The following is a 25546-nucleotide window of genomic DNA, read 5'->3' as shown; positions in this document are numbered from 1 at the left end:
AAGAAAATCCTAAGTACCGAAACCCACGAAGGAGTTAAAGCCCCTTCCAGCACATTTGAAGTACGCGGGGTAGGAATATACATATGCAAAAATATTATGAATTCTGACTTCCATGTCATATACATTTTCCTCCAAATGCTAAATAGTAGTACAATTAAAAAAAAATATTAAAATTATATATAATTAATCATTATTGGAAGTTGTGGGATTGACTAGAACTGGCCATACTTTGTGATTTTCTAACAATAGTACTTTTTATACTTCGCTAAACAATGTCATTTTTATTCCTTAAAAATGTGTTATTTTTCCCTTATTGACATAAGTGAATATATAAATTAAAATATAATACAATTACAATATTTTCTCTCATTGTACTTTATAATTATGGAGTAATATTTATTTAGTGTATGTGCATGTACACATTGTCGAGTGATTATGTTAATGGATAGCATAAAACAGAATACGCACTCACACAAACGTATATACCTCAGATCCCAATTATGAATTTTCTATTGTCCTTCGCAAGTGTTTTCAAGAATTAAATAAAATAAAACCATCTAATCAAAAAGAAAAAAAAGGGAATACTATTACGGTATTACCAACAAAATATTCTATATATAGATGAAATCGTTAGTTTTTTTTTTTATCTCACAAATTATATTTAATTAGCAATATTATGAACATGCACCTGCACTGATCGATATAATAATACTAGTAGTACATTTTACTATTGTAAATTTTTCCTTCAAAAATACCATCAGTACATAGTTTGATAATGCCACGTCACATACAATATTTATTTATAGGGACAACTTTCGTCCAACATTAGCGAATCACCATCTACTACTATATGATAGTACAAAAATAAATAAAACTAAATACGTATATATAATTGCTTCAATTAGATAGGTTGCCTTCTTCCATCTCTTATTTAATCTCTTCATATTACCTGCATCACAATTCACAACAAATAATAACCATTATTCCCAAAAATTACAAGAATCAAATAACAAAGGCGATTTGAAGTGTAAACTATATTCTGCATGCATGGAATATTCGAGAACTCATGCAAAGGCAAACAGCTAAGAACGTGTTCAAATTGTGTTAAAACACTAAACCGAAATTAAAATTGCAAGTGACTATGCTATATTAGAACAAATTATTTCTAAGTACTACTTCAACACCGCTAGAATCCAATTGCAAGATTTTAGATTAATTGAATGGGAACACAGTATATAATTACTTGCATGAAGCTGGCCTACCTGCCTTAGTGTCCACGACCACAAATTATTAATAACAACATAGTTTTTTGTCTAATTGTTTACATTCAAAATCAATTACTCATGCTCACTATCACCAACCAAGTTCATTAATTACCAATGATAGAGAAAATGCCACATTTCACTCTACTCTATCTATCAATGTGGTCAGATAAGAGAGACACAAAACACTAGACTGATTATAGATACCTTTAATCCGTTCATCTCGTGGTTCGATAGTTTGGGAATGGGACTTTTCCACTCTCAATGTATTTGATATCCTCAACAAGGATGTCATAATGCCTCTTCACCTCCTCCGGTGTTCGGCCCCCGATGGCCCGGGCAACGTTGGCCCAACGGTCAGGGGTATCTTGGTCATAAACAGCCAAAGCCCTCTCGAAGGCCTTGTTTTCTTGGCAGACCATTTGCTGCTGCTGCCCGAGTGAGAGATTGAGGTCGATGCCATTTTGTTTACGAATGGAAAAGTGATGAATTCGGAAAAAAATTATATTGGTAATAGGAAGAATCAAGAAAAGGAGTAGTAGTATTGTTTGAGGTGAGGGAGTGGGAATGGTATGGTGCTTATTTATAAGCTTCATAGAGTTAGGGGATGGGGGTGGGTGAGGTGTTGATATAGCTGGCCTATAAACTTGGAAAATCTTGAAGAACTTAAGTGATTTGTCTAGTTAAGAACCACAAATGAAGCAAGACAAAGGACTATTACAACCTTAAAGAATCTGCATATATAAAATGTAAGAGAATATAATGTCATCCCTCCTCTTAGTTAATTAATAACACCTTCTTTTGCACCTACATTTGATCACAAATTATGGATAGCATCTTCTTACATCAAAGTGCAAGAATGTGGCTTCACATACTTAATTCAAGAAAAGTGTGAAATTTGTACATGCTAAATTGCTAATTCAGCATAATTAATTGGTTTGTTTACTTGCATTTTGCTTACTTCCCACTAGGCAAAAATATCTACACCCCATAAAGAAAAACAAGAAAAATACAAGATCAAATTATATGGTACATATACAGAGCAAAATTTGTCAAGACAAACATCACATATCATCAAGATTTAAAAGAGTGAAAGAAGAGTCTCCTTATCCAAGACATTGTGAGGGTCTAAAACCATACAAACTAGTACAAGAGTTTCATCAAAATGGAATGTACTTGACTGCAATTTGTTTCTCAAAAATTAGTGCAGAAATTGATCATATTTGAATTATTGATGCATTCATTCCTCTTTATTTTATTGAATTTTTCTATGCTTTTAACGTCGTCGACTAACAAGTTGGCTCCAAGAAATCCATAGCTGTATTAGGCTATTAGCCAAGTTCAGTACAATGATTGTGTTAGTTATGTAGGGTGAACAAAGCAGGCATGAAGCCCTGAGTCGAAAATTTTCCACATTTTTTCGACATAATAATAAATACGGAGTATAAACAATCTTATCTCCATTTTAATGCTGAAAAAGATCTGTGATGTTTTGTACTGCCATGCATTTTGTTTGATTCAGTTTGCCTTGGAGGGGCCTCAATTGCTTCCCAAAATCTTCCAAATATTGGTAGAGTTTGTTGTGTTGAATATATTCTACAACCTTATAGAGCCACAGAGATGAACAAAATCAGAATTTGGAGGTTAGTAGAAGCACAAAGCTGCAATCTCTGGCTATATCTAAGTCACCACCGTTCATTTTTTTTAAAATTTAAAAATATCTTTTCGTTAGTCGCCACGAAAAATTGGTGATTTTTTAATTTTACCAGAGATAAACAAGGATAGAAAAGAGTAGAAACATGATTTGTTTTTTGTCTCTAATTAGGTGTTACTATTAAGGAACATTGTATTAAGTGATTTGTTGTGTTTATAGCATTATATTGAGGTATATATATATATATTGATCATTGGTTAGTGGAAACACAACAAATTTCTTTCTGCCTTTTATATATAGATCTCCATCATAATATGTAGAATGTGATATTCTTGATGTGTAACTGATTCAACTGTATACACATATAAGAATCTCTCTCTTATGGAATATTGCAAAAGCCAAAAGGTATGCGGAAGATAAGGTTTTTTTTCGGTCTCTATGGACCAAGTTGGATTTTTGTTTTATTGCTAACAAAGCCCAAAATCTTGTTAACGGATTATTACAAATAACAATTAAATACGAAGCAATTAAATGAGAGAGAATCAGAAAATTACATATTTCGAAAACTTTGGCAGCAAACACCAATTGTTCAATTCTTGCTAATTTTAGTTGTTGAGAGGGAATATTACAAGTTGCAAAAATGCGATGCTATCACCAATCATAGGCTAATCGACAATCATTATGTGAAAGTTACAGGCAAAGGAATCTTTCAAAAGGTGAACTTTCACCAAAATTTGTAGATACAATCTTAACTACGTCTCACAAATTCCCTTTTTTAAAAAAAAAGTTGTTACAACATATGTGCGTGCATATATCGTCAATTTGAATCTGGTTGTCACGCTCGGGAATTTCGTAGTATGGTCCATAATCTTTCAACTTGTAATTAGAATCTCATTATCGTAGATTATTCAGATAAGAATTCTTAATTAAATCAAGCTATTCGGAATGCACTTTAATTAAACTTGTTGAAATTTGAAGGTGAAACATGGGTTTGTGAAATTAAAGCTAGTCTTTACATATATACGACTATTGGAATTGAATGTTGAAAATTGTATTGATTGGTGAATTGATATTTTTGAAGGAATGGGATTCGAAATGGCAAAACTTTAGAGGGAGGTTGGTGTCGTGGAAGCTTAATTTCGTTTCAATTAATGAATATTCATACGGTTGAGATATGTGGCTAGTGACAAATAATAAATTTGATTCGATATGATTGGAATTGTCCTGTGTGTACCACAAGAGAGAATATAAGAGTTTTGGCCTAGAATAACCTCAATTTTAAATCAGAAAATACCAATTAATTAATTATGCCTTGAAAGAGTTCAAGAGCTAAATAGAAAATAAAAAAAATGAGAATAACTTGAAATGTGATTAATAATTTTTCAAGTTCAGATATCTAAAATATGCAAATCTTTTTTTTTCAGAAACCAAGTCAAAGTTCATCAAATTAAAAGGAGTATCGTTATCATTTTATTTAATTACGTAGATATACATAATTGAAATGTGCGGTGTGAGTGTTTATAAAATTAGGGCTTTGTGAGAGATTTTTAGTCCTTCCATATTCGATTGCTCATAATATATGGGCTGTGTTTAAGTTTTTCCTCATGTCACCAACAAGCCTCGGCCCAATATATATGGCTGATACATACAAATTTATGCCATATTCGAAATTAAATTTGGAAACTTACATAATTTAAATCCATGTGATATTAGGTTCATGTCTCAGAGAATATTGTGAGTCGGGCTTCCCCAACGGATTAATTTTATCTCACGAAATACGAATGTATTAGTAATATTTTTAAACTAAAGTATCCCTTCTATTATGAGATAAACACCTCTAGTTACGAATATAAACAAAATAAAGACATGGACTAATACGATATGAATATGAATTTGGTGGCAATGTCAGGCTAGAGATTTCATTATATAACTTTGAATGCAGATCATACAGATAACTACAAATATGAACGAGATGAATATGTGACATGTTTCTCAAATACACAATCCTCGCACGGGTCAACTTCCATAGTTTTTAATGCTAGATAGTAAAGTTTTGATCATATTATTTTCTTTCTTTCTCACTCATATAACCAAGATAATAGTGCAATAAATCTGCAATATTTTCTTCACCTGTAAGATCAGAGTAATCATTGGGATTTCAAATCCTTGTTCTCATATTTCTAGGGTGCCTCATCCTGACTTTTGAGAGCATCCGCAGCGGTGGCGGTTGGCGCCACCGCCGTCCGTGCCAGCGGCAAGGCGAAGGACCGCCACCGCTGCAACCGCGCCGCTGGCACGGCGCTGCTCGATGTATCGAGCACGTCCGTGCCAGCGGACGCACACGTGGCGGTCTCCCATTCGCCAACGGCATAGCCGTTGGTTTCAAACATTTTTTTATTTTTATTTTTTTTAAAATCGGATTTTTATTAAAAAATCGATAAAAATAAAAAAAAAATTTCACTTCCCCAAAAAATTATATCCGTTTATAACCGTTTTTCCCCACTTTTTAATTTTTTTTTATTTTTTAACCCCAAAAATACACACTTTCATCTATAAATACCCCCAATTTCACTCCAAAAATTCACACTTTCACTATACAATTCTCATCATCAATCTCTCATATCCATTTTCATCTTCCTCTCACACCCTACAACACCACTATGTCCGGTAACGACGACAACCCAAGCGGCTCTCACGGTTGGAACCCCGAATGGTTCGGTTCGCAAACCGTTTCATAGTCCGGAAACGGAATATTCGGCCCCTCCTCTCACCCAAGATTCGGGCGTTCCGAGTGGCTACCGGCCATACCCAATCGACGATCAAGGTGCCTCCGATGGGCGCTACGGGTGGACACCGGAGCCTAGGCCTCGCGCCCCTTCCCAAATGCCGAATCCTCCATCTCGCGCCGGTGTCCGCACACCGTACTCACCGGCGGAGATGGAAAGATTGTTCAAGGCGTACTTGGAAATCTCCGAAGATGCGGTGGTTGGAACGAACCAATCCGGCGATCACTTTTGGTGGCGCGTCTCTAGCCGGTACAATGCACACCGGCCGCCGGGAACGATCGAGCGCAACGAGAGTATGGTGCGCAACTGCATCGGCCGAGCCAACGAAGAAATTGGCAAGTTCAACGGCTATTTCATCCAGGAGTCCCGGAATGCCGGGAGCGGCCGAAGCGAGGTCGACATCATCACCGCCTCGCTGAGCACCTACCAATCCATGAACGGTAAGTCGTTCAAATATCTTAACGTTTGGCAGGAGACGCGGACGCACCCGAAGTATAAGGGAGGTATAACATCCTCCTCTAGCGGCTCCTCCAAACGCTCACGGTCGGCATCCCTATCCGACGCCGGCGAAGAAGTGGCTAGCCAACTCGCCGAAGCTAACTTGGGTAGCCCCGATGCCCAACCAAGCGGTTCCCGACGCCGACCGCAAGGTAGGAAGAAGGCGGCGGCCGAACGACGTCGCGCCGCGACTCCATCTGCCCCTGCTCCCGAACCCGCACCCTATGTTCCACCTCCACCCCCGAACAACTCGTTGTGGGCCCTTTTGGCCCAACTCAATTTGGCCGATAGGTCAACTATGACCCCCACGCAACTTCAAACGCACGAGTCCATGATATTGGGTCTCCAAAAACAATTGGGGTTGGTGCCGCCGGATGCGTAGTCTTCCTCGGGTTATATTAGCCAATAATTATGTAATTTTTAATTTTTAGGAGTTTAATTATGTAATTTTTAATTTTTAGTATTTTAATTATGTAATTTTTAATTTTTAGGATTTTAATTATGTCTTTTTATTTTATTTGTAATTTGTTATTTTTATTGTGGTTTTTTAATGAATTTTAGTATTATGAAAATGTTTTTGTGTATTTGAATTTTATATTAATTGTGCTCGTCCTTGCGGAAGAGCACAGTTGTGGGTGTTGTGCTCTTGCCAGAGAGCAGGCATGAATAGTACCGCCCGGGCCCACAACCGTTCCGCTGGCAAGAGCACGGTTGTGGATGCTCTGAGGTCCATGTACTAACTACTCCTCACAATTCCACAACTTAACCAAATCCTTATCATTCTTCTAAACCCAAAATAAGATCCATCACACGTCTCTACAAAAAATTTCCGTCGATCCTCATTGTGTTTTCTCTCCATCGAACCATACACTATTCATACTTGTAGATAATAATTTGGCACATATAATCACAAATATAAAATAGATGACCACCTACAATTTTTTATATTCAGTAATATCTAGTCCATCTTGTTGTTTTGCGGAAAAAAATAATTAAAAAAAATACTCAACTAGTATATAAAAGAGATAAAGAGTTGAACAATGTCACATTCCAAATTCGCAACATGCATCATTTTCCATGATTACATATTATATTATAATTTGCATCATATTATACAGTAACTATGCCTAATAATTTTTTCTAATTGTAAATATTATTGTGTTTAGAATACACATACACAATAAATAAATTAAAATATATCAATGTGTGTGGTTATGCACGAAAATGTTAGATAAATATATAGTATCTATATATATATAGGGATGTATTCATTTCATTTTTGTATCTTTTGTTCTTTGTTCTTTTTAATCTCAGCCCCACGATTTTGTCATCCGACGGTTAGATTGGTGTCACGTGTCATTTAATAATGCAGATTTTCAGTTGAATAATGCACACCGACTAATAATGCAGATCATCTGGACCGTTGATGAATGAGATCTAACGGCCCATATTAAGAAGAATAAAGGATCTAAGGGATAAATAGGAGAATAACGCTCATATATATATAGGGATGTATTCATTTCATTTTTGTATCTTTTGTTCTTTGTTCTTTTTAATCTCAGCCCCACGATTTTGTCATCCGACGGTTAGATTGGTGCCACGTGTAATTTAATAATGCAGATTTTCAGTTGAATAATGCACACCGACTAATAATGCACCATTATAGTGTAATAATGCAGATTTTCAATTGAATAATGCACACCGACTAATAATGCACCGTTATAGTGTAATAATGCAGATCATCTGGACCGTTGATGAATGAGAACTAACGGCTCATATTAAGAAGAATAAAGGATCTAAGGGATGAATAGGAGAATAACGTTCCCCTATATATATATATATATATATTTGTACTCAAATGGAAATGAATTAAAGTGTGTAAATAATATTTTTTATATAGTTTATATGTTTTAATCATCATCAATTATGGATTCTTATTATTATGCCACGTACTATATTTTTCTATACATGCAAGCATATATGTGTATGCGTGTAGTTAGGGATGTCAATCGGGCCAGCCCACCGAGTTTCGGGCCAATCCTACTCGGGTTGCGGGTCAATCGGGTTGAGATTTTTTTGGGTTATAAAAGTTCAACCCTAACCTTAAACGCTCGGGTTTCGGGCTGGCCCAACGGGTTAATCGGGTTGCTACCGATAAAATTAACATGCGATCAATCCAATAAATAATGACGAAAATTAGTTATATTTATAAAATATAAATATTTAATTATGATAAATTTGAGATATATACTTAAACTCAAACACAAACATGATCAAATACTAATATTTAAGATTTGTGTAAAATAAAACATAAATTTAAATATTTTAAAGCATATTTTAAAACATGTTTTACAAATTTAAATATTTGTTAATGAATTAGAAGTTTCTAATTTATTTATGTATTATTATATTAATAAAAATTTAATATATAATTTATATATTTAATATAAAATTGAATGTTATTTTTTAGTTATCTATATTATAAAAATAATCAATGAAATTGTCTAATTAGGAGTCAAACAAATAGAACAATAGAAATTTTATCGGGTTTTCGGGCCAGCCCATCGGGTTTTCGGGTCTGACCCTAACAGGTTGCGGGTTGGTCGGGTGCGGGCTAATCGGGTTGTAATTTTATCGGGTTAGAAAATTTCAACCCTAACCCTATAAATTTGGCGGGTTATTCGGGTCAGCCCACGGGTTGCGGGCTGCATTGACATCCCTACGTGTAGTTATATTAGTAGGCCACTTTTCACCATTAGTTTTGTAGTAGAGAATTAAGGCGGCTAAGATAAATAAGTGTTCATTTTCTACAATATGAGGCATAAACCTAAGTACGGTGGACTAAAGCAATAAGGAGAAAGCAAAAGAGTAGTCCAAATAAGTTACTCCGAATTTCTTAGATTAGGGAAGGTGAGATCTTTAATTCTACTTATGCAATGATTTAATTATCATAAGTAGCATATAGTACCCTACTTTATGAAAAGTAGTAGCCTTTGAAATGAAACATTCTATGTAAAGAAAATTTGAAGAACATAGATTTTTAAATTTCAAAAATTCATAAATAATTTTGGAATGTATTACTACATTATAATTAACTATGTATTTATAACACTATAATAAAATGATTTCAATAGTCAATAAGTATATATATTCATTTTAGTGATTATATGATATCAAACCAGAGTAATTATTATAGTAGTTAATCTGCAAATAGAGGTATTAGAGTAATTTTTGTATTTATTTGTATAGCATCAAGAATCGTAGATCGTGAAGCAAGAAAAAGTGCTCAACTAGATTATATGTACCAGGTGTGTATATATATCACACTTTTTTACATGTGTTATGTGGTTGATTGTTACATGTTGAATTGTAGTGAATTATTGGATTATATGGTGTGAAATTGATATGATTATGAATTATTTGATTTTGATGGTCGAATATGATATGAATATTTGATTGCTGAAATGGACATGTTTGTTTAGATATATTGGATAATTTGATGGAATATGATATGGAAATGTTATTGGTGCAAAGGATATGTTTATGATACCGATTATGTGAATCATTGGATTAAAGATGATTTGTGACGGTTTTGCCCTGGATCTGAAATCACATCGGATATATTGGGACCTTCGGGTCGATCATATTAGGACCTTCGGGTCAAACATATTGGTACCTTCGGGTCAAATCACAGTGGGACCTCCGGGTCAATCATATTGGGACCTTCGGGTCAAATCATAATGGGACCTACGGGTCAATCATATTGAAAATCCCGGGCAGATACCAGGCTTGACTGTTACAGAATAATAAACTGAATAGAGTGACATATGCATGTGAATATGAAATGGTTTGTTTTTAAATTATGCTATATATTGTTTCTGATTATATGTATTGATAAAAAAATATGCTTAATGTTTGTATCATGTGAGGTTAAAGGTGGAAATTTATATATACTGAGTTGTGGCTCATATAAACCACTACATTTTTCAGGAATAAGATAGCAGTAAAGTTTTGAGTGATGTGGGTCATAGGAACTCTACGTGTTATCAGGTTCGCCGGCTGACGCATATTGACAACCTTCTCCTCCTCATCTTTTTGCATGTAGATAAATGTATAGTATATAAAGTGGTGAGAGTGTTCCACTACTTTACATGATATTTTGAAATATGTATCGGATAAGTGTTGGTTTGAACTTATATAATATGAGTGTTCTATGAATTAAACACGTGTATTGATTGCTTTTATGATAGGGGATTTATTTATTATAAGAGTATATGTGGGTTGAGGTGTGACAAACAATCTCAACCAGTTTTCAAATTCTCCGGTAAATTTAACCTTAATTGCTACTCCACATCATATGCTGAGACTCTAGAGTTGGCCCTTTTGATGATTGTGAAGTCTTGCTGTTCTTGTATGATTTGCTCCATTTATAATTGCTCCGCCATCGTCTATATCAGATCTTATCTTCTCAACTAAAATTTACAAAATTTACAAATTTATTGATTTCACTGCCAAAAATAAATACTACCTACTCCTTATGTATTTCTAGTAGTTGTCTTCAATTGAAAATTATACATGTAATTTTAAATTCTATGTTGCATTCTATATTTCATTCTTTTGAGTTCACAGTGATTAGACCGTCATTATTGCAAATTGCAAATTGATACTTAATTCTTCCATGTTATTGATTTCCCTGTAATTCTTATTTGTAAACGATCGAGACATTTTATCAATCTTTGGGTCTTATTTTTTCCTTGGATTAATAATCATTCATGTTCGTTTAAATGTACCAGATTAATTTCACATCATAAAACAGATTAAACTTGCAGCTGATATCAACGAAAAAATTTAGGCAAATCGCAAAATTCAACCGAAACAAAAAATAGGAAAAATAACAATCAATTAGAATATCAATTCACTTCATTCATCACAACGTTGTAAACTTTAATTCGACACAGCAACAGAAATCCAGTAACCAAAGACCCAAGGAACAAATCACTTATAGCGGAACACCGTGACAGAACAAGTAACCAAACAGGAAGGGAAATTACTAATAAGGAGTCGCAACCTAATACTTATTCCCTCCAGTTTCCATCAGATCCACCCCTGTAGGAAGAACGCTCCCCACCGTAACCGCCACCGTCACGGCGGCCATAACCTCCACCATTTCCTCCATAACCACCGCCGTTGCCTCCATATCCACCGCCGCCTTCACGACGTCCGTAACCACCGCCGTTGCCGCCTCCATCGCGGCGAGGTCCACGGAATCCTCCGCCTCCGCCTCCACCTCCGCCGCGAGACTGTGCCTCATTGACGGTAATACTACGGCCGTCCAGATCCTGACCGTTCATCGCGTCGATCGCATCCCTCATCGACTGCTCCTCGTTGAATGTCACGAATCCGAATCCCCTGGACCTTCCAGTCTCACGATCGTTGATGATCTGCATAAAAAAATCGAATCCAGACAAATTACAATCAGATCTACGAAAATACCCCACAGATCTGGAGATAAAAAAAAAACTGAAAAGCGATTATTCAATCTTCGACCCTTCGATGGAAAAGAGGAAGATAGAACGTACCGTTCCAGAAGCTAATTAGTAACAGAAACAGTAACAGTAGCAGAGAGTAACAGAGTAACGGAAACAGATCAGATGAGAGAGAAACGATGGATTGGGATCCGATCTCCTCGCAAACAGACCTTCGAATCGACGACTTGGCCGTACTGAGAGAAAGCTTGCTCGAGCGATTGCTCGGTAGTGGCCCACGCCAAACCACCTACGAAACATCTGAATTCAACATCAGCGGATGCCATTTCTAGAGAAACTGAAGAACAGAAACGATGGTAGGAAAAGGGAAATGAAAGAGCTTATTGAGAAGAGTGTGGGAGAGGACGATTTATATAGGCGGAGATTGCTAAGCTATTGGGGTTGGATATGAGTCAGTTTGCCCAACCATGGTTACGAAAGCGTGTGTGGGGCGGCTATTATTGGAATAAAAGAAAAAATAAAGTAATATTACCAAATAAATTACTCTATTAGTTCCCCCCTAAATATATTGCATATTGTTATTTCAAAATGTCATTGTTAAAAATTACTATAGGAGTAACTCATTTTATTTATATTTAATTATAAAATTCAAATGCAAATTTTAATCATTTTTATATTAACGTTCTGGTTTTTTTCTTAGGATTGAAAAGAGAATACTTATTCATGAAAGTAAATTTTGTTGATAGATGCTAGGCATTGATTGAAGTAACTACGGTTGAAGGGTGGTTAGTGAGATATTTTCTTACGTGGGACCCATGTCACGTGATGAGCATGGGGATATTGGAAAAAACGGTAGATATTTATGCCGTACCAATAGTATGCCAGACAGTGACGCATTATTTTAATATATATTTATCGCAGTATATTTCATTTTTATAGACTTTAATTAAAGGCGTTTGGGTCATTGGGTGTATCCAGAAAGATATTCCGCGTATTGTTTATTCATTTCCCTTTTTTGCCTTCCAATTTCTTACATTTTGAAATGCTTTGTTGACTATGATTAATCATTTACTAATGTACCCTCTTCAATCTTCATTGAATTCAAAACAGTCTTGCAATGAATGAATCATAGGGATTTTAATACAAAAATAATAAAATATAAAAAGTTAATTATTGAAAAGTTAATGGAAAAAGCTGATAGACTATGATAATTTTATAATAATAAAATATGAGTAAATTAATTATTAAATATGGATCCATTTATTAAAAAATAAATGAGATAATTATGTGTGGAGGGATGAAAGAAGACATATGAAATAATTATTGCAAATAAATAAAGTACTACTCCTATGAGTTGTAGGTGGACAAATAAGAGATAGAAATGAAAAAAAAAATAGCGTCACATATTACTAAAAGATGGTAAAGAACTCAATTTTTTAAACTAACCAAAATAAAAAAGGTCTATAGATTTTGGATTGAGCCAATACTTTTTATGACTAAAATTTTGGATGAAATTTCGTATCTTTTGTAGTAAAGATATTCAAGTAAATGTCGTGAATTTTTTATATGGGTTTTTTTATCCTTAGATTAAGAAGCTTAGTTTTCAACTAATTTTTCTAGGAATAGTTTTTTATCACTTTTGTAGCTTTCTTATTCTTATTATCGGTTATTCTTGCTATTCATTTGCCATAATTTTATTCGGGGGTGTTTAGCAATCTATGTGTATATCAAACGAAAACAGAAATAAAAAAAAACAATCAATCTTTTCAATTAAATTTATAATTACTATTTGCACAATACCGTGATCACAATTGTGATACTTTTATTTCGAATGTAACAGCAATGACTTCCCATTAATACTATGGTCCATTATCGCGGTCTTATTACCACTTTTGCATTTTGAGGTGATTAGCAATAACTAATTTTGAATTCCTTTTTTGTTCTCTATCATTATTTTCCAATTTCGATTATCCTTTCTGGTTATGTAATTTGCCACATTTTATGTGGAAATAATTCTCAATAAGGGATCATATTTTGCTTTTGCAATCTTACATGTGTTTATTGACTTATTCTCATAATTCTCTTATACCAAATATTGATTGGAGGTAATTAGATAATCATTATTTTGTACAGTTATAATATTTCCAAAATTTTCTATATTTCGAATTTTACTGTATATACTAATCAATTAAACGGTACAGTGTTTGGAAGTCCGAAATGTAAATCTTCAATTTCTCATACCTATCATCAAATACTAGATAGTAACTTTTTTGAAGAAAATGTTCAATAATGAAATCCAAAATAATAGTATGGAAACGTTTAATTTATAAAAGTGTAATGGATCTTAAAAAAACAGAAAAGGTGGCATTCACAATTATCTGAAAAGAAATTAGTCAAATTGTTGGCATAACAATAGAATAAGATATATATCCATTTTATATAAGTCATTTAGTTAAGTTTAATAAAAAAGTTGATATGTCATATGAGATTGGAGGTTACAAATCAAATATAAAATGTAGAAGGCATAATAGTGGAGATTAGTTTCAAGATATTTACATCATATAGTATTCTATCATGTAACATTCCTAGTTGATGAACTCATTCATGTTCTTGAAATATTTTTAGACAATTATGTGTTAAATCCTCTAAATTCTGTCTCACATCGACTTGGTGAAGATCTCATCTAATCTATATAAGTGTGGATAACCCTCCCCCTTACGAGGCCTTTTAAGGGGTACCGATGTCCTTTCCGGCCCACACGTGAGGGGCGTGTTAAATCCTCTAAATTCTGTCCTACATCGACTTGGTGAAGATCTCATCTAATCTATATAAGTGTGGATAACCCTCCCCCCTACGAGTCCTTTTAAGGGGTGAGTGGCCCATTTCTAATATTATGTTAATGATTGAAACTTTAATTTTTTTTATTGAAATAATATTTGAGGACTTGAAGCAAAATTGGAAAATGAAAAGATTATCGACGATAGACTATATAAATAAATGGTTATATTTTTAAAAGGCAAAAAAAAGGTGTATTCGTTAAGATGTGGGCTATAAAAGCCCAATCATTAAATGATCCAACTGCGTAAACAAGCCATTTGCCACCTTTTCACTTCTGGTTAAATGGGCATATCGAAAAAATTAGTATTGGACAGCTCAGCAATGCATATACATGAATAAGTCTTTTAAAGTATTTTCTTTGACAACAATGCACATACATGAACTCAAATGATTATTTATTAGGTACATTTGTCCTATTTAATTGACATAATTATAGTTTTAAACGTCATTCAATTTTAACTGTCTTGTACATAAATTTGGACCCAATAATACAACCAAGAACTACAAAGCAAAATCCAAATATTACTATTTGGGCCTGCAGCCGGCCCGAAAACATTTTACTTAGGTTTTCGGAAAAAGGGAACACACAAATGCTTAGACAAATTGTTACCATGTCTGTAAAAATGATAAGAATATGCATTAAAAAGGAATTTTAAAAACCATAAGTATTTCTATGGTGTGTAGGATTAACACTAAAAAGTAGAGTTAACTAGTTTCCCTTTTTATTTGAATGAATAGGATAATATGATATCCGAATTAAATGCCTCAATCTTAAACGTTATTCAAATCATTATTTTCATGATAATATAAATAGTGAGACCTTTTACAGGTAAGGATCGAATTTGTTATCCTTGTTGAGTGTACTACTTTATTTTTTCCAATTTTGGTCATTGTTATTAATTTTATTAAGTGCAGCTTGTAGCCATCCTCGTGAAAACTTGTTTATATTAGACATTTGGGAATTTGGATATATCAAATGGACGCATTTTGAAAATTTATAATAATATACCAGAAATATTACATATTATAAATGGACAAACTTCCTTGGTGAAAAGTGGTAAAATGAGAAAAAACTAATGTAAAAAAGTGAAAATGTACCACAAAATAAATAAGTCTTTGTACAATATATGTGGTGATATTTTTTCATTAGATACATGCAATCTTAATAGTCCAAGACCTACTATTTTGTAATTCATTCTTTAAAGTTTAAACAGAGTATAACTTTTATCTAGCTAATTATATAATTTTGTTTTTTGCAAAAACAATGAGGACAATAGTTTCTTTTATGTGTAATAGCAATTACTCTTTCTATGACAACAATCACCTATACAATAGTAAACTACTTATAATTGTTTCAAGTATTACTGAGTGTTGCTTTTATGGATGGATCAAAAAGCCATTACATGAGTCTGGATAAAATTAGAGTAGGTGTTAGTCAAATTTGGGTCGGCTTCGGGTCGGGTCTACGCTAACCCACATGCGTGTATGGTGGGCGAGCCGCTCACTCACTTGAATTTTTATTTTTGTATTATGCCAATCAATTTTTCTGTTAATGTATATAATAAATGTAAGAAAATAGGAGTATACGAGATATTGAATGTTTGATACAAAAATATCGGATATTGTTTCATAATTATTCAATTTTAATCTGATTAAATCAATATGCATCTACTAAGTTTTAGATAAATCCATCACGTCATGATTTTGAAAAGGAGTTCATGATTATTCAGCAATTACCAGCAGGTGTCACGCCCCTTTTTATTTTAATTTTGGATTTGTTGACTTATAACTTTTTATCAATTATAGCTTAGTGAATTCGTGCAACTTCACTTTTGATATTGAATTATTTATTTTGAAGAATTGCAATAAGTTGATATTTTGTTATTCTTCATTTCTCATTTCAGAATTTGTCAACCACTGCAGCTGACTGATTAATTAGATATATAGTACGATACTACTATTAACTAATTTTAAGGAACCTTTTGTCGACAAACATTATTTGAATGTGAAGTATAACTCCACATAATTAATAAATGTTATTTTCAATCATTGTTGTATTTTGCGGGACTGGAGTCTTCTTCCACACACTGTTTAGGATGGTGATTTTGATTTTTGAGTATTAATTACTTATATTTGGTATATTTTGAGTATTAATTTCAGAATTAATTTAATAATTTAAAGTCGACCACAAATTGCTATTGATGTGGTTGAAGAGGTCAGACATTTTGGTAAGAATAATAAATAGCAATATGGAATTTTTGTGCCTATGTCAATCAACTTAAACCATCAAAAAAAGATTGGTCAAAGTGTTTTAGGCCAATAAAATTTGCCCTCTTATTAAGGTCACCAATGATGCAATAAAAGAAGCAATTATATAGTTCAGGTTTTGACCATGAGTATTCCAAGACATAAAATATTCAAAATTTGAGTGCTTTGAAAATGTAATGAAATTTAGGTTTTTTTACTTTTTCTTTATAGTTATAGAAGAACACATTGTTTTCTTTATCGAAAGCACTATTTATCAAAAAACAGGATAAAAAAATGTGCTGTAAAAAGTGTGAAACATCTTGAATAAGGTCCTTAGATGCAAAACATATATACAGTGGCTCGAGCAATATTGACTAGCTAAAAGTACAAGTCAAAATCCAAGAAAAGAAAAACATCAACGATATAAGTCTTCTTGGAATTGTGCTTGGTCATATGACTTTGACTAATAATAAATGTTACAAGACATTTAATTTTGTAAAATTAAATGCAATAGCGTCGATCTACGTTCCGAGTAGATGACCGTAGTATATTCATTTTCTCAAATCCGATTCCCGGTGAATGAGAAATAATATATTAAAGTTGGTCACAATAAAAGTAGAAATGAGCTATGAGAAAAACTAAGGGATTATTTAACGGAGTGTTAATTATCCCACATCGAGGATGATAAACTTCTTTAATGAAGTATTTAATAAGATGAATTATTATGTGTAATACTTATCGTGGAATAAGATGGGTGACAGAGCCACACGCGCGCCGCCCGCCTGCCAGCCGCGCACCGTGACCCATGCCCCGTGCCTCGTGTGCCTTGGATCTTGGCAATTGGTATTTGGGTTGTTCTTTGGAGCTGGTCGTTGAGCGTGGTTCATGCCCGCTTGTTCTTTTTAGATCACCTCAAACTCCACGCTATCCCCAACGGACCCCGACTTATGGTGGTCCTGGTCCACGTCATGTTCCCGACGGACCCCGACGCATAACGGGAGACAAAAGGTCCCCGATGGACCCCGACGGTCCATGGTGTATCCCGTCGTGTAGTGTGTCTAGATGCATCATGTCTCTTCAGCTCCCAACGACTAGTGCACCAGTCAGTAACCCCCGGCAGACATTATGTCTGTTGACTCCAGCAACCCCTGCGGGTGGACTTGGCCTATAAATAGGCATGCATCCATTGCATTCTACACACAAAAACTCAAGCATTCTTGCATACACGCTCTCTCCCTCTCTGCATAATCTTCCCGTCGAAGCTCTGCCCCCGCCTTACTCCCGTTCGCCGGAGTTCTGCTGCTAACTGTGCTGCTACTTCAGAGATGAAGCTGTTTTATCTTTGGGAACGACACGCCAAACCGAGAGCACTACCGGGGCGTATCTCGGCTTGCGGAAAGAGGACTCATCGACTCGGCTTACCGCTTTCCACAAGTTTTTCCGTGTAACTTTTCAGTTATTTCCGTGTAATTTTCGCCTTGTTTTTTCCATGTAATTTTCGCCCGGCAAATTTGTATCTCAAAGTTCAACAAGTCTCACAACATCTGTAAACAAAAAAACATAAAACACCAATCTACCAAAGATAGTAAGAAAACGATCGCTCAAACTACCAAGACTCCACATTAGGTAGAGAAACTCAAAGCAAAATAGCAAAACAACTAAAGACAGCAAACCTGGGAAAGAGATATGGACCTATCGAACTTACGGAAGCATAACTCATGTACGATTACTTGTATAGATGAAACTAATAAGGTGGTATTAGGAACTTAAGCCCTGATAATGTTTTTTCCTTATGTATTTTTATTTTTAATATCACATAAATTATCTTAATGAATATTTTTAGTCCTTATCAAATTGATATGTAAAAAATTATAAAAATATATAATTGAGTCTCTATCAATATTTTTTTCTGCGTCCGCCATAATCTCTTGGTGTCTGTTCATCTTCTAATCTTGTCCCATTGGTCATTCATTTCATCATTTGTTCGGGGGAGAAGAGAAAAATCGGGCTCAAGTACCCCTAATGCACGTGTATAGCCTCCCAAATAGGGACTCAAACTTCCAATTCTTTGCCTTGAAAAGTAGTAGCTTTATCTCAAACAATCTAGCTAGATAGAAAATTTAATAATTAACATTGAAAAAGAAATAAATTCTTAGAATGTCTCCTTAATTCACAATTATTCTCTCTCTCTAGAGTGCACACCCTAGATATTATGTAAGTTTATCTCCATCAGAATCTGAATCTTTACTTAAGTCATACTTAGCTTATCTATCTTTTTTTATAAATATAATAATTTAATATTCGTATTTTATCAGTAAATAATATTGACGATGCAAATCGCTCGGGACGAATTGACATCATCATGATTAATTGGAGCGAAAAATAATTATAATAAGATTTATAAGACTTGTGAAACTAGCAAAATTGACTTTCTAATTAAAAATTTAATGTTGAACTCGTCAATATTAGTAGCTAAACCCATCGTGTATTCGTGTGTATCTCTAACTTAAAATATAAAGTTTAATTTGATTACCGACACGATGGAGCAAGAAATTAGGTTTTGAGTTGAGCCATCCCTAATTTTAGACTAATCTATTCATTTTATTTCTCATTTATTAGTTCACACCCCACTATATATATACTTCAAAATCAAATTTGCTTATAGTATGTACTGTTAATTAATTCAACTAGGTGGCTGTCGAATTGATCGATCAAAGTCAAAAATTTCTCACAAGTAGTAATGATTGATCTTTGTCTGACATTTTTTTTAATTAGGAGGGGCAAAACAATAGTCGATAGAAGATAAATAAATAAAAAGATACTAGTAAAGAAGAAGATGAATAATTTAGATTGAATGGAGAGTATTCACCTTATAATAATTGATCTCCCATCGCAATCACGTGTACAACCCACTTAAATTATAATTCTAATCATTAAAATAATGATGATTTAGATACATGTAAATCTGAAGCCAGAATAATTAAACTAATCGGTTCCTGGTTAAATAATTACCAACAAGCAAATGAAAGGCTAATCATGGGTGCTGTTAGGTACACGATCCCATAAATATAAAATGTACCAAACGAAAAAATTAAACTAAGTATTTTAAATTGTAGAACGAGCTAAGCCGCCAAATTATAAAATTTAGGAAAATTAACATTGTAATATTTAATTAGATGTCAGACATAGAATGGGGCGTGGAAATTGGTATATCGGTCAGTGTTTAATTAGTAGTAGTATAATATATAAAAATAAATAATGCGAAAAAATAATTAGGCTTGAAGAGATATTTTTTTTCAAATCAAATCAAATTTGTAGTATTTTAAAACATTGGTAGGTAAACTATTCGCACCAGAGACTCGGAGTAAGCACTGAGTTCAACTGGGAGTGAAAGATTTTCTTTTTTTTAAAGGACAAATTAAATTGAGCATGCGTATATCAATTTAATGTGAAGCGACAACATTATTATTATTATTATTATTATTATTATTATTATTATTATTATTATTATTATTATTATTGTTGTTGTTGTTGTTGTTGTTATAAAATATACTAGTACTGCTACTTTTAGGTTAAAAAAGTTATCATTAAATTTGAGTTTCTACATTAAATTAACGTTTAAATTTAACTCTAAACTCATGGCGCAAATAAATAAAACAAAAACAAAGATGAACATAGTAAGAATTGAATTATTGAGGCACTATTAAAACATTTTGAATTTTGAACTAATTTATATCCAGATAATAAGGGTGAGGCTTAATTGGCAATTATATAATGATTTTAAGAGGCGGAAGGACAATTGTTAATGAGTCATGAATGATGATGCATGATACGATAATGTGTACTAAGACATATGTGCTAATTAATTCCAACCACAATATTATTATATAGTGGAGTTCACTCACAAATAGTGTTTGGCAACTTAAAAAAAATCAAATCCATCAATATACACTATATATTTTATGTACTATAGTAAGGCCACTCCACAAAAATGTTACTATTACCAAATAAAAGCTTATTCTGAAAGGCTTGCACTAAGGTCATCCTGCCCTTTCCACTTATGCCATTATAACTGTTTTTTTCAAAAATATCTCAATTTGATTAATAAAAACATTGGTCTTAAATGGGTAGAAACTATTTATGAGGTCTCCATGTTTTTCATAAATATTAAGTCCACATCACTGATAAATTAATTCAGCACGCAATATAATTATAGAATGTCCAAGCAAATGAATTGAAAGCATAAATAATACTACTATAACATCAATTATTTATAAGTTTTTGTACTGACAATGTTGTAATTTTATGAATAATTTATCGTCAATTAAATAACGCAGCCATGTATTTATCAATAGTTGGGGAAAATAAATATTTTCTGTAATTATTTACCAGATAATTAGTTTCTGCATTTTATAAATCAAGCAATGATTTCGCCCATAATAATTGAGGCAACCATTTCTTTGCTTCGTTTATTGTCAACTACTACAATATTTCAATTGCATAAATATTTTGTTCATCACTTTCTCCCCAAACTCTACAGAAATAATCATAAATGAACTAACAAATATTGCACTTCTATTTCATCATCTGACATTCTAAATAATCTGACTAAGACGTGTTGCCTACTTATCCATTTTTCATTTATTAAATAACAATACAATAATTAAAAAGAAAAGAAATTGTAAATGTCAATTTTCCCCTAGGGCAATTATGTTTCACACACTATTAAGTCGGCCAAATCAAGGTAAAAAAAATACATATGACAAAAATGGATGAATATATACTTATTTTTGTATAAAATGGATATTTTTATGAATTAACTCTAAAATTAAAATGCCATAACTCATAAATTGGAGTAGACACGATATTTCTTAAGTTGAGATGCATAGTGTACTCATAAATAATTAATTTTCTATAATCAACATCATGTGATATTCAAATTCATCAATTCAATTGGTCGGTATTGTGAAGATCGAATTGTTATTAGCTCTAGTCTAATTGTATTAATTTTATATTTGTATAGAATCGTCTTCTAATTAATAAGTAGCGATTACTATGTATTAATACTATGAGATAACAGAGATTGACTTTTAAGGATGCACATATATGTAATAGACCAAAAACATTTAATAGATAGGTACATTTCACTATTTTTCCTTGTTGTTAAGCAATTTAAAATATTCTAACCAACTCTTGTTTTCACCCATAGTTGAAATTTACAATTACAATTATATTGTTGTACTATCTACCAACCACCTAAAATTTTCATTGTAGTATATTATTAGTCCTAGCTAACTTTGTCAGTGCTTACAATGAAATTTGAACAATTTTAATTGTGGTGAAATATTAGTACAACCATTATAATGCCTTTTATCTATTTGTTTTAAAACTGATTATATATGTTTTAAAGGTTATGAACCTATCAAATCTGTACTGAGTTACTCGGTGGATATTTGACTAAGGGGTATTTAATTTAATTTACTATAACTTAAACTAAATTAAAAGTTAATTAAATCACAAATATATCACCACTTCTCAAAAATTTAATTGTGAAAATGGCAAATGGATACACTTGAATATTTATTTTGACATCGTTATAGCCATCTTGGATATTGTATAAGGCATCTTTATTACTACATTCCAGAAAATAAAAGAATAATATTCTATAAGACTTTTTAAATAAGTCCATTCATTTTCCATTCTTAACAAATATTCTCAACAAAATAACATGGATATTAAATATTTCGAACAACTGCATTTAATTTTTCGATTAATACGTCCTTTTCCAGAGTAAATGAGCGCGTTGTATTTAATATTCATGGTCATGGATGACAATTTATACGTAATAAAAATGAAAATCGATTATCGGGAAACTATAGAAAGTATGACTTCAAGATTAAAAACAAACAATTCTATACTGAAAATAAGTTTAATTTGAATTAATTAGATTTTCTCTCTTAAATTAAATAATGGTTATGTCAATTAATTTCTTGTTAATTGTTAGTAGATTTTGTATTTAAAATTGTCAAATTTGAGGCAGATAAAAATAAATATGATTCCTTAAAGTTAAACATATTTATCTCTCTTTTTTATCTCATTCTTTCATCAACATTATCCTACTAATAACGTTGTTGGAGGTCTTGCCGAAAAAAATTTCTCAGTCCCCATAGCCGTTCATTTATTTTAATTCGTCGGTGAGATTTTGAGTCATTTTCACGATGTAAATATCATTTCAACATTATTGTTTTATAGATCTCGAATGTGTTTTCGAATCTTTGATAGGCACAGTATAGGCATAGTTTGAATTTTCTAATCTAAACCATGCAACAAACAATCTCAATATCGAATTCAAACAAAATAAGAAGAACTAATTGTTGAGTATTAGTCGATTCATTTTTTAGCCTTTTCAATTTTATTTATTTTTTACAGTTGTTTAAAACTCAAAAGATTTCATAGAAAAAAAGATAATATCAATGGTAGAACTTTTTTCAAAATTCCACCGGTAACGTATATTAAATTTCAGCTTACAAATTTGATACAAAAACATACCACTTTAGAAATATTTACGTAACAACGATATGATCAGTGGCTGGGCAGATCTAGGGGACGGGAGGGGGCAACCCCGCCAACACGCGACTAATTTTCCCTTATCCAGACGTAAAAAATTTCATGCCCTTCCATTTGCCTCCTATGTCGCCCCAAAGACCAAAAATAGCCATATCCGCCGCTTCCATTTCCAAATCATGAACCTGGCATTAGATACAATAGTAACAAAATAAAAATCTCACCCATAACACTAACTTAATTAAGAGGAAAATGCGTCATAATCCAAAATAATATCATTGCATTGTTGGATCCATTGTTGAATGATAAGGGTTTACTCTAAACCCTTATCAATGGGCGATACATCCTATTGACGCCCAATAAGTGAAAGAAAATCAGGTTGGGGTCCGCCTAACCCCTCACCCATAGAATGTTTTGATTAAAAAAACACCAGTTAGAGAAAATGAGATGTTAGATTTTGGTCCATGACAATAAATAGAAGATTTGACCTGTAAATTTCATTTCAACATTATTGTTTTATAGACCTCGAACATGTTTTCGAATCTTTGGCGGGCGTAGTTTGAATTTTTTGATTGAAACCATGCAATAAACAATTTTAAATATTTATGAAGAGAGAATAAAATATGAGTGAAAAATTGAAAATAGATTAAATGGAAGAGTGGATAAAATAAGAGATATTAAATATGTTAATTTTTGCCCAAAATAGAAATTACTCTATTATACGTAAAAATCCAAATTAAGAATACGACTCTATCACATCGGAACCACATGATTATGAAGAGAGAAATTGGTGGGTCATATTAGAAAAATTAGACATGATTATTGACGGAACAAAATGAAAAAAACATTATTAACCATGCATGGAGTATTAAGTAGAAGATATGTGGAGCTATCTACTCTAAAAGGAAATTATAGGTTTATACTCCTATTATACATACGACTAAAATATTACTCCCCGCACGGTGCCGCCATCAAATAATCCAGTTTGTTGTTTTTTTAGAATGTCCCAGTACATATTTTATTTAACTTTTAGTATATTTAATAAATAATTTCATACTTATATTAACTTATTCTACACATATTTTTATTATAACATTTAAAAATAAGATTAACATACACAAATTTTTCTACAACACTTCTTCGCGTTCCTTTAAATCTATATATTAAATCATTAACCGGATATCATAATGCGTCTATTATCTCCCACACCCTAAGTACATGGTTGTGGGTCCGACGCCACTTTTTCTACCTTCTCTTGACTCAACTTATTTTAACACAAGAAATTCCTGCAAGTGTACGGTGTTAATGTAGCACAAAGCAAGCAAGAGTATCGTATCCCACAGAGACAAATTGTATAAACTCAAGTACCACGGACCGATGTTAACTACTATCTAGACAAATCAAATGTTTGATTTTGGTATGTAACTATTAAACATAAACAAAGTAAAACAAGAGACAAAAGAGCAAGTTTCAAACAGGATAAAGAGGTAGAGCCGTGGATCCGACTACAACAATCACAATGTAAGCAACTCAACAACTTTGATTACCCATTGAAGTCTCTAGGATTAGTAGGAAAGTCGCTAGTCTAGGCTAAGCCCCATCTCGAATGCACTCAACCCGTTGATTAACTATTAATATTGAAGTCTCCTTCTAATACTTCACAATTAACTCCTTTAAACAAAAGACACAAGCCCTCACTCTAGAATTCCTTCTCTCGAATGCAAATTATCTAGGCGTTGTTCATTCTTTCATCGATCCTAAACCGGTATCTCTCGATTACACAAATCTAGGTCAACATATCCAATTGGTAGCTAAGCAATTGAATTGAAAAGGCATAAGAATGAAACAAAATAATCACAAGAGCATAGGTAATCAAAAGCTATTGAATTAATCACAAGTGTTCACTGTAGTCTTCACCAATACTCTACAAAAGATTTAGCTACTCATATTCAACTCAAAAACACAAGAATAATTCATAAACATTGAGTTGAATAGGAAAACTGATGAAAATACTCCCAAGGATGTATTGAACGGCAATTCGTCTTCGTCTTCAACCTTGTTGAGGATTGGGACTCCTTGTCTCTCAAATCCGCTCTCAACCCTTCAAAAACTGCTTCTGGACGTGTCTGATGTCTGCTGGTGTCGAAAACCTAGGTCCCTTTTATACCCAGGGCGGAAATAAAAGCAATTGTAACTTCCCGCACGAACCGC

The 25546-nt window shown here is 33.0% G+C and overlaps 1 protein-coding gene across 2 annotated transcripts; it reads right to left on the bottom strand.

Annotated features, from left to right (window-relative positions):
* Positions 1-11083: 11083 nt before the first annotated feature.
* On the bottom strand, positions 11084-12078 carry LOC121752919 (glycine-rich RNA-binding protein GRP2A-like). 2 transcript variants are annotated; one of them, XM_042148020.1, is made up of 2 exons: positions 11899-12078; positions 11084-11641 (listed from the first exon to the last, which is right to left on the bottom strand). In XM_042148020.1, exons 1-2 carry the CDS (start codon positions 12010-12012, stop codon positions 11276-11278), a joined length of 480 nt encoding a protein of 159 aa, XP_042003954.1. In that variant the 5' UTR covers positions 12013-12078; the 3' UTR covers positions 11084-11275. The 2 variants fall into 2 exon arrangements, 1 of the variants encoding a protein (XP_042003954.1); XR_006040324.1 differs by having other exon boundaries at positions 11483-11641; positions 11780-12037.
* Positions 12079-25546: the final 13468 nt, after the last annotated feature.

Source organism: Salvia splendens, chromosome 10, assembly GCF_004379255.2.
Source record: "Salvia splendens isolate huo1 chromosome 10, SspV2, whole genome shotgun sequence".
Taxonomy (NCBI): Eukaryota; Viridiplantae; Streptophyta; class Magnoliopsida; order Lamiales; family Lamiaceae; genus Salvia; species Salvia splendens.
The sequence above is the reverse complement of the archived record's forward strand: the minus strand, read 5'-3'. Positions and strand labels throughout refer to the sequence as shown.

Bases quoted from the DNA above. Each gene is read 5' to 3' on its own strand.
- LOC121752919 (XM_042148020.1), bottom strand. From the start codon at position 12,012: ATGGCATCCGCTGATGTTGAATTCAGATGTTTCGTAGGTGGTTTGGCG. The intron at 11,642-11,898 runs GTCTGTTTGCGA...TTTTTTATGCAG, and splicing joins GCCAAGTCGTCGATTCGAAG to ATCATCAACGATCGTGAGAC.